Consider the following 11,001-nt stretch of genomic DNA (forward strand, 5'->3'; position numbering starts at 1 on the left):
TTTTTTAGTTTATAAGATGGTCTCTAATTTAGTTACTATTGTAACACTACAAAAAATTATGTAAATAATGACAGTTTTAATATGTCAGTTATTAAAAACCATCATAATTAACAGTATAATACGACATTTAAATAACCGTCACATTTCATATTTAAAATATGACATTTTCAACTGTCATTTTATACAACGTGCCTTATTTTTACTTTCACGTTTTTCTCCCTCCATCAGATTTACTTTAATTTTCCCCCTAAAAAAATTCATTTCCCACGCTTGTTCAGAGTTTCAATTTTTCAAAACCCGTTGATATCCTCTTCCCAAAATCTTTTGCTTCTTCCTCATTCCAAATCTCTAAATTTCTTTCTTCGTTTAACTAAGTCCTTACCCGCTTCACCATAACCCGTTTTTCGTCAACCTCTTCTCACGCGCCACATCAATGCTCAACCAGGTCTTTGTTCTCTCCCTTTATTCCCAATTGAATTGCACGATTCTATTTTTGTTCAATTCAATTTCATTTCGTTTGTTCTTATTCCAATCAGGCACTTCTTCCGTCAAAAAGAGGATCAAAGATGTCGTGCGAATTGCTAACGACCACGAGCGAGAGGAGATTCAGACCTATCTCAAGGTATCTTAGATTTTTTCCTTGCATTCAACGATATCAATCAAATCCATTTATATAACATATCAACTTTTAAATGAACACATACATATGTGGAAGCTGTTAATTTTTACAGTGATTGAGAAAATACCATAGGCAAAAAATTTTGGTCACTTGAAGTCTTTGCATTAGCTATGTCTTGATTCAATTCTTCCACCTTTTGCTTTAACTCTTGGATATACTCTGACGCTTCTATTATGATTGAGGTTTTGTTTAGCTGCCACCACCCATCAAAAGAACCAGAACTATCAGGTAATTCACCATCTCAAAGCACACCATGTAATTGATAACAAGTATGTGCTTCAATCGAAATAATCATAACAAACGCATTACATAGAAGACAATGCAGATAGCACAAACTGTGTGGAAGATTAAGTAACTAAGGTATTGAAGAATCCTTGGTATTCAACAACAGATAAAGAATGGAGGTTGTCCCTTTAATTCTTTATTTTCTTGCAGGATGGAAAAATAGAAGCAGAGGTCAAGCTCACAGGAATTCTCTGCTTAGGAGAATTACAACCAGGTGAAGTTCTGGTTGCATAGATTTAGTTCTGACTTTAATATACATAATCTGGTACATGTTCCATAGCACTGAATATATGTGGTATTGAGTTGTAGGGTCAAACCAGAGGTAGATTCTCTGTTCTCTGTCACCTTTGCCTCTTGTGAACACATTTGTTCTGGCTTTAATTGGAGATTTAGATGGAAAATCATGGTTGGCAACTATGGATTTGTATTGTACTTCTCAGAGTGTGATCAAACCTTGTAAGCCTATGAACTTAGTTCGTTCATATGCTTCAGTTGTGTCGTTGAATGGTGGAATTTATGTTTTTGGTGGTGGAAATGGTTATATTTGGTATGACACAAGTATGAGTAGCTGTGCTTTTCAATTAGTTATATTTTGGAATGAGATGAAGTTTTGATAACCCTTTTATCTTCTATCTGTGCAGTTGAATCATACAACCCTGTTCATGATAACTGGACCATGCACCCTTCTTTGAACCAGAAGAAAGGAAGCTTGTCTGGTACTGCTTTAGATTGAAAAATTTGTTGTCGGTGGCGGCAATGGAGTTGATTGCTTTTCAGATGTTGAGATGCTTGATTTAGATAATTGAGGGTGGATCCCTACACGCTCAATGCTAAAAAAGGTAAAATGGACAATTAAATGGTCAATATCATGTGACTTCATCAACAATTCTGGATTTCACTCTTATTTGTAAGATTTAATTACCTAATTCATCATAATCAAGGAAAGTGGTTAATTTTGTTGATATCATAAGTTTGTCCTAATATCGTTGTTTTGAGAGACAACATATGGTGCTTATGATACTCCCTATCATTTTTTACCTTTTAGCAGTACTGCCAAAATGGACAGACTATAATCTATATAAATTATTTTGCTAAGCATCCCTTTGATGGTTTATTTTAGCACTCCGTGACCCCTTTCTTTCACTTTTTGTTGCAATTGTATATTGCGGGCGTATTAATTTTTGTGAATATTAACTGCAGACAATGACAACTTTCATGCCGCCTCCACCAGCACTACATTTCTTGTATTTCATCCTCAAGACAACAATATTATTGCCATTGGCATGGATGACTCTTCCATACAAATCTATAATGTTCAAGTGGATGAGGTAGTATTCAATTCATAATAAAGATTATAGCTGTCGGTTAAGTTTCATAAATTAGTGAATTTTAAAAATTGATATTAGCCTCTCCTCCCCCCTCCCACTCACTTTGCATAAAGATATCAGTTTTGGTTTCATGCATTGTTGGTATTTTTTTAAAAATGGCATTTACCTTTTTTCTTGTTTAATTTGTTTTCATCTAGGTCAAAACCAAGCTAAAAGTTCATCAAGAAGAGAATCACTGGTCTTTTGATTTGTATCCATTGTTTTGGTAGTGAAAAAGGATTTATTCTTTAAATACAAGAGAGAAGTATCAGTTCGTAGCTGGTTATTAAAGACATGTCAACAGTATTCAATTTATAGTTAAACAATCCCATTAAGTAAATCTTTAAACACTATTTTCTCTTTATATTCAGACATTAGTTAGTACATATTTTATTCCATTTCACGAAACTTTATTGCCAGCACACTCTAATGCTCTAATGAAAGGAAATGCTAGATCAGAAGCAGAGTTTTTTAGCAAATAGATCTTATCAGGGGCTAATATATGCCCAGTGATAACGCCTCCCCAGAGCCATACCTCATTGCAAGAAGAGGAAGAGCATCTGGGTATGAGGATGAGAAGAACAAATAGACATAAACTGTGATTTTTGCTTTAGACTAACAAGTATTTGGTTCTTGTCTCTAAAAGCATAGTGAATAGTGAGTGGAGCAGGTCATTGGTTGGTAAGTTTGGCAAGCAAGCCTGCTCCATGGTACGATGGAAATTGCAGGTGTCCTTTTCACCTTTGTCATTTTTGGATATGTTAAATTTGTATGTCTTCCAAAATTTATTAAGGTTTATTCATTTTTAATTAAGAGTTAAGGTTCTTAGTTGATAACAAAGTTGTTGCATAAGCAGTAGGATTTGAAGAAAATTTGCAGATTGCAGACAAATATAAAAAGAACAACTTAGATTAACACCTAGAAATCTGAGATTAAATTTAAAGAAATCCAGTACTACATCAAACTAATTTATTTGGATTTAGATGTAGATCCTCTTAAATTATTAAATCATGTGATGTGATATGGTAATATCAAAAAGAAAATAAAAGTTTATTTCTTTATTAAATTTAGTTAGTGAATTAATACTTAATGACTTTTCATTTAATAAACTATATTTTTTTTCTCCTCAACATAAAGCTATCAAATCATTCAACAATATATGAAAATATTATAATTGAATTGATTGAACGTATGATAGGGTGATTTAATTTTGGCAAATAAGCATGATGTGAGTTCATTATGGATCATGGATTGAACAAGTGACTTAACAAGAACCACTTTTCCCATATAGGAATATCCTACCTTGCATTGAATTTGCATTAACTTTTGATTAATTCAAACTCCTGGGCAAAAAAAAAATGGTCTGTATTAATACCACAAATATTGGTACTCTAACGCGTACTACGAAGGTCACAACCTACTTTATCTCTTTAAATTATATAAATGGTATGGCATGAGTTTTATTTAAAAATAAATTTTAAATGAATAAAAAATAAAAGTCTATATTTATATTATAAATATTTATTGATGAACTAATGTTGAAATTATTTATTTCAGGCATCAAATTATGGAAGTGGTGTTCCATCACCTAATCAAGTAATATGATCAAGTGTTGGAAGCAAAATTGATTAGGGATGTGTGTTTTAATTTTTAACTTGATTAGAAATGTATGAACTTTTGAACAATTATGTGTTGTAATTTTAAATTTGATTAGGGATGTATGAACTTTTTCTATTTTAATTTTCAATTATATATAAAATTTTGAACATGTATGCTTTAATTTTCAATGAAATGAATTGAATGATTATAACTTTATACATTATTTTATTTTATTATGTAAAATTGGTGGTTAAATATTATAATTGTATAAAATAGATTATAAAAAATATTATAAAAAATTGGTGGTTAAATTTTATTTATTCAGAATTAAAATTACGTCAGTTAAAAATGTCACTACTTACGTATATTATGGTGCCAAAATCTTCTTCAATGAATGTAAATTGTGACAGTTATAACTCACACTACTTACATATAAAAACCGCCACTATTTACACTATGTTTAAAGTGGCGGGTGTTGCGGCGGGTAGCGTAAAACCGCCACATTAAACTTTGTGGCGGCCAGTTCTATGGCGGTTTGGGAAACCGCCACAACCGTATATTGTGACGGTTATAAACGTCAGTTTATACAAAAATAACCGTCACAATATACACTTTTTTTTGTAGTGTGTAACTAATTATTTTGGTTTCTAAAAATTGGTTTTTGTGTCATGATTTTCTTGTAGTGATTTATCTAATAAGTGTTGTCCAAATCCAATGATTTCACAACATAATTTTTCAAATATATACATGTGGTGAGAAAAAAAGTTGTAGTCTATAACTTCTAGATCTTACAATAAACCAAAATTGATTGCAAATATCTCTTATAATTTTTATATATATAAAAATGAAATATTACAACAATTACAAAGTACATTTAAATAATAAAAAGGAACTTTAAAACTTGGTTTATAGTACAAATAAACCTTGACTCTAGGGATTTTCACCACCTTGGTGTAAAAAAACCCTAAAAGCCTCTTTATTGTGAAAACACATACATCTAAATTACATTAAAACAGTTGCATTTTGAAAGAACAGCTCATGAAGGAATCAAAGTGAATGTATCTTGGCATATTCAACTGTCATCTTCCCATCATGAGATTTTCTGAAGAAATGCTTCACATAATCCGAATACAACACATCTCTATACATGGCTTTCTCTCCACTGGCAAGAACTTGAGGCAAAGGGCCAATCACATCTGAAGGTCTAGGGTTCACAAAAATAGGCACTGAAACCCTAATTTTGCTTCCATTAGCTGACACACGATGCTCAATGCTCTTGTATCTTCCATTGCTCATCACTTGGAGTGCATCACCTATGTTGATAACCAGAGCACCGGAGATCGGCGGCACGTGAATCCAGTCGCGGTGGTTCGGTGCCCGCACGTGGAGGCCACCGATCTCATCTTGAAGGAGAATAGTAAGGGTTGAGACATCTGAATGTCGCCCTATTGCTATGGTTTCTTCATGGTTAGGGCAAACAGGATAATAGTTGAGATTGATCCTCTTTGAACCCATGAATAGTGCTTCATTTGTCTCATCAATTTTACTCACATTTAACCTCTTCACTAACACATTTAAAAGTTGTTTGATCAAGATTTCAGATCTCTTCATGTATTCTAGGGCTTCATCCCTACAAATAAATGTTCCTCTCTTTGGTTAGAAAAAATAAATATCAAATTTAAAATTCCACCAAAAAAAATTATGTATGGGAGATGAATTCTCTTTTGTTAAAAAAGAATAGTAATCTAAATTTTATCATTGTTGGAGATCCCATATCGACTAGAGATTATGACATTTCATTGTATATAACTGGATGCAAACCTCAACCTCATGAACCAGTTTTATGGGGTTGAGTTAGCCTTAAAGTCCACTTTGTGGTATTTATGAACTGGTTTTATAGGGTTGAGTTGGGCTTAAAGTTCACTTTGTAATAATCATTGTTAAGTTATTTGTTTGAACTTTTTCTTTTATAATCAATACTTAAAATAAATAAAAAAATGTGTACTATTGAAGATGACTGTTTTTTTTTTTCGATGGGTGCATGAAGTGTTTGTTCATGAAAAAGTTTTTATAGGTTTTATTCTTGAATTTCTTTTAATCCAGATTTCTATTAAGTTTTTGTATTGTTTCTCTATTGTATCTTAAAGGTTTGTGTGTTATCTCTATACTATATCCTTAAATTATATATACTGATATTTTAATCTATTAAATTTTATAATATATTTTAAAATATTAAAATAAATATATTTTGGAGTTACAGAAGAGGCTCAACACCAATACAAACTTCAAATTCAACTTTCTTTTGCAGACTAGTATGCATAAAGTTTTATATCTATCACATTGCTCTTAACTTAAGCTTTATATATGTTTGTATTTTCTAATACTTGCATATTTTTTTTATTAAGATTCAGTAACTTTTAATTTTTTTTAGAAAATGGCTGTAATATTATCATACCATTCATGATAACGACTAGTTGAAAAACTATATTAAAATCAATATATTTTGGAGGTATAATAGAGTTATAAGCATTAAGATTGATTAACTTTTACTATTTTTAGAAAATTACTATAATATTTTCACGAGTTAAATATATAACATGAAATTAATTTTTTTTCTATTACAAACTTTAAACCTCTTGAATACATTTGTAATAAAGAAACTATTAGAATATATCATTATCACCATTTTCTGTTGTAACAGACCAATTTTCAGCTTAAACTCTATTATAATATTATAACACTCACGTCAATAATAACTAAATATAAAATATTTTAAGATCCTAGTTCATACTAGAGATCTCTTTATCATGTAAAAAACTGACAATGACTCATTATAATAATTTTCTTATTAGAAGGTGTAAAATTTGTATTATAAAAAAAAAAAACATATTTAACTATATTATGATATAATTCCTACTAATAAGGTGAAAAACTTTTCCCTAAACATTTCATGTACATGTACAGAAAATTAAGAAAAAGGAAAACACATAAGTTTATCTCTCCAATAATATATGTATTGTTAAAAAATAAAATTTAGAGAAATTATATAAAGAAAAATATAAAGTGGTTTATATACAAGTTAATGTTATTTTTTTTTCTTTTATTTTAATAAGTGTTTGTGGAGAAAGTGTAATAGGTTGAAATTGAGTTACCTGCATGCAGAGGGCCATGTTGTTTGAGCTTCATGGTCAGAAACATAGAAGAGACTTAGATAGTCCTTCCATTCTAGGGCTTTCTCAGCTTCAGGGCTAAAGCTAGAGCCATACCTAACATGGTTTGATGGTGAATTTTCCTTTGTGAACTTGACCTTCTCTTGAGGTGGCATCTGATAGAACCTGTGAGTTGCATCCTTCACATTCTCCAACACATGGAGAGGAACACCATGGTTGATGATTTGGAAGAAACCCCATTTCTGAGCTGCATCACAGATTGCATCCTGCACTTTAGGCTCATCACAGTTGGCCATGTCAATGATGGGAATGAACTCTCCACTCACAACCTTCATCATCCTCTCTTCCAAAGGTTGGATGTACTCTCTTGGAACACTCTTCAGACCCATTTCAGACAGACCCTTTACTCCATTTCCCTTTACCATCACAAATTCACTCAGATCTGAAGGGATTGCTGCTGCCATCTTCCAAATTTTGGATCTTTTCTTAACTGTATTTGCTGTCTGCCAAATGCATGCCATCAACATCTATTTATATGCAACAATGGACCCTCAAATTTGTTTTCAATTTGTACATAAATTAATTTTAATTTATTATAAATTACATTTTTCTCTCTTAATCTACGTATAAACTATTAAAAGTATTCGATATCCTAATATTAATTACAGAGTGTCTTTTCTAATTATCAGTTGTTTCTGTCTAATCATGTGGTTTCTCTTGTAAAAAAAAATAATTGAATGTCTTTGTAATTATCAGTTGTTTCTCTCTCTGTAGGGATGAATAACTTTTATTTTATTTTTCTCTTTATAGAGGTGAATAATCTTTATTTTATCTATCTTTTTATATAGATGAATAATCTTTATTTTGTTTTTATATATTATAATTTTTTTTAATTAAACGTAGAATGGGTGTATATATTCAGACCTTTGTACATAAATTAATTTTAATTTATTAAAAAATACATTTTTTTTTGTCTCTTAACCTACAGATAAACTGATCCAAACATGTCCGAAAATAACTGAAGATAAAATAATTAATATGTATAATAAGTTGCTTACCAACTCAAATGGCATGTCACATGTGATTTTGTTAATATAAACCTATAACAAAACCAGCATGCTACATGTTGTTGAGTTTGGAGAAATAGCAAACAGTGAGAGACATGCTGGGAACATAAATTTCTAATACCATTTTTTTTTTACTTTCAGGGATAATTAAAAATAATTACTAAAGTAAATATATATTTTTTTAAATTACAGAATACAGAGAAGTTGTGTTTGAAATACAATTTCTGTGTGTTTCAAAATATCACTTTAGTTCTTTAATAGTATTAAAATCATATTTTAAAATTTAAGTTAAATTTTGAAAATATATTGTAAACCAGCATTTCATAATCGTCCTCAAATAGATATCTTTTATTCAAATCATATTTTAAATTATGTTTGGTACTCCAAGAGTCTCATATTTTAAGAGTCAAGTTACTTTAAATATATTTTTTTTCTTAATTTCTCGTTATGTCTAAAAAATATAAAATTGTAATAGAGTTCCAAATTTTAAATAAATATCACATTTTGATAGGTCTATACATATTCTTCACTTAAATTTTATCAAGAATTTTTTAAAAACAAAATGAAATATTATCTTCAGAGACTTAAAGTGGAAGAATAATTTATTTTTAAAAAGTTCTGCTTCAGATATTGACTTCTATTATTTTTTTTAAAGAATTGAAAAACTGTGGCTCATATAAAAATATAAAGAAATAAAGATTATGATATTTGTTGTTGTTACTTTACAGTAAAATAATAAAAAAAAACATGAAAAATATGAGTGATTATTTTTCTCACAATTCCTCTTCCTCACACAGAACTCCACACACATTCACAGAGTTTAAATTTTAATGTTATGATGCAAGAAAGGTTACACGTGCAGATGAAAGGCTTACACGTGCTGAGGAGTTAACTGCCTCAATTTAAATAGGAGCAGGGGATGATAACAGCTGTAGACAAAAGCTGTTGTGTCACCATCAACCTCTTCAAGGAAAGGACACGTGGACTTATGTACAAAAATGTTTTTTTTTTATGTTTTACATTTTTTTAGAAAACTCAATCCAAACATTGTTTTTTATTAGGTTTATATTGTATATTAAATTAAAATTATATTTGGTTCGGTGGCAATTTAATAAAGATTTGAATCAAACGGAGTCACAAACACCTTTGACTCAATCACCTTGATCTAATCCGTTCATTCTTTCCAGATAAAAGGCGAATGTTTAAGAGTTCAAGAAAAAAACTATTTTTTCTTTGATCAATATACCAAAACAAACCGCAGTAGGTAGACTCAAATCCAAATCATTTCAGTAATTAAGAAAGCATTAATCACTTGTTAAAAAAAATCGTGAAATAAAAATTAATTTTTAGAGACCAAAATAATTAGTTGTAATAGTAAATAAATTAGAGACCATTTTAAAAACTAAATAAAAAATTGGTTTGTAAATTAATTTTTATTATTGTTAAATAATTTCTAAATTGGTATCTAATTAGCAACCAAAATTTTAACTACCAATTATTTAGTTTCTAAATTTGGTCTCTAAAAACTCTGGTTGTTAATTAGATATCAATTTAGAAACTATTTAACAATAATAGAAACTAATTTAGAAACAAATTTTTTATTTAGTTTCTAAAATGGTCTCTAATTTAGTTACTATTGTAACTAATTATTTTGGTCTCTAAAAATTAGTTTCTATTTCAAGTGACTATGACTAGACTATACAAGTTCTTTAGTCATATTATATTTTTATTATACTTATTATTATTAATATAATTATATTAATAATAATATAAATTATATTCATATTATTAATATTATATTCATATTATTAATATTATATTAATATTATTAATATTATATTCATATTATTAATATTATATTCATATTATTAATACTATATTCATATTATTAATATTAATATTGTTATTAATATTGTTAATAATAATAAGTATAATAAAAATCATAATAATAATAAAGAATTTGTTTGGGTAGTGGTTAAATTTTCTTTGGTGGAATTTGATTTTGAATCCCATTCATTGTAAATTTTATACGTAATAATTTGTATATAATTTGTGTTTTTCTTGTAGTGAAGCCATTTGTCCTTATCTGTATCCTCTTCCATCATTATCAACACAGTGCAGAATCCTCATAAATATTTTGTTGCCTCAATTGCTATACATTTTTTAAAAAGAGATTTCTGACTCTCTGCATAAAATAGAACATACATATAAATAACATATTGATTTACAAGAGCCACAACTCCATCTTCATATGCTATAACACTAAAAAAAAAATGTTTAAAAAATGGCGATTTTAATATAATCGCCACAAATTTCAATATAATACGTCATTTCATTAACCGCCACAATTATCTTTCAAATTATGTCATTTTTAACTGTCATAATTATCATTCAGAATTGAAAACTTTTCACTTGAAAATGGATTATTTTTTTAAAACTTACTTTATTCCATTTTTTTAAAACTTACTTTCACGAAAACTAATTGAATTGAATTTTGAAAATTGAAAATTGAATATTTTTTTAAAACTTAAGAAAATAATTTTTTTTTGAATTTCAATTTGGAAACCAGAGTGAACCTAACACTCTTCACTCTCGTCCCTCTGCCTCCACACAAACCCTACCGCTCTCTGCCTCCTCACGAACCCTAACGCTCTCTGCCTCCACACGTTTATTGTCACGAAACCCTACTCTCGCGTCCGCCATCGCCACCTCCGCACAAGGATTCAACATAATCAGCTACCAGTGACCAACACTATCGCCTTCAGAAGTTCAAATTACGCCTCCGATGTTAAGAAGCCCGATTTGAAGGTAATTAAATGCTCGTGTGTTCTCTT

At 29.4% G+C, this 11,001-nt stretch overlaps 2 protein-coding genes across 20 annotated transcripts; one reads left to right on the forward strand and one right to left on the reverse strand.

Annotated features, from left to right (window-relative positions):
- Positions 1-273: 273 nt before the first annotated feature.
- Positions 274-4,092, forward strand: LOC137819484 (uncharacterized). Of its 19 annotated transcripts, XR_011082319.1 has the most exons (9): positions 429-445; positions 537-622; positions 873-907; positions 996-1,039; positions 1,115-1,178; positions 1,606-1,803; positions 2,165-2,292; positions 2,490-3,059; positions 3,889-4,092. XR_011082319.1 is itself a non-coding variant. In XM_068623350.1 (7 exons), exons 1-7 carry the CDS (start codon positions 434-436, stop codon positions 1,607-1,609), a joined length of 321 nt encoding a protein of 106 aa, XP_068479451.1. In that variant the 5' UTR covers positions 274-433; the 3' UTR covers positions 1,610-1,688. The 19 variants fall into 19 exon arrangements, 6 of the variants coding, with proteins under 6 accessions (XP_068479451.1, XP_068479449.1, XP_068479454.1 ...); XR_011082315.1 differs by having other exon boundaries at positions 274-445; positions 862-907; positions 996-1,178; XR_011082311.1 differs by lacking the exon at positions 996-1,039 and having other exon boundaries at positions 274-445; positions 862-907.
- A 644-nt stretch (positions 4,093-4,736) lies between these two features.
- On the reverse strand, positions 4,737-7,604 carry LOC137818814 (feruloyl CoA ortho-hydroxylase F6H1-3). Its single transcript, XM_068622430.1, has 2 exons — positions 7,083-7,604; positions 4,737-5,560 (listed from the first exon to the last, which is right to left on the reverse strand). The coding sequence occupies exons 1-2, from the start codon at positions 7,562-7,564 to the stop codon at positions 4,978-4,980; spliced, it is 1,065 nt and encodes a 354-aa protein (XP_068478531.1). The 5' UTR covers positions 7,565-7,604; the 3' UTR covers positions 4,737-4,977.
- Between the last annotated feature and the right edge of the window lie 3,397 nt (positions 7,605-11,001).

Source organism: Phaseolus vulgaris, chromosome 10, assembly GCF_000499845.2.
Source record: "Phaseolus vulgaris cultivar G19833 chromosome 10, P. vulgaris v2.0, whole genome shotgun sequence".
NCBI classification, from domain to species: domain Eukaryota; kingdom Viridiplantae; phylum Streptophyta; class Magnoliopsida; order Fabales; family Fabaceae; genus Phaseolus; species Phaseolus vulgaris.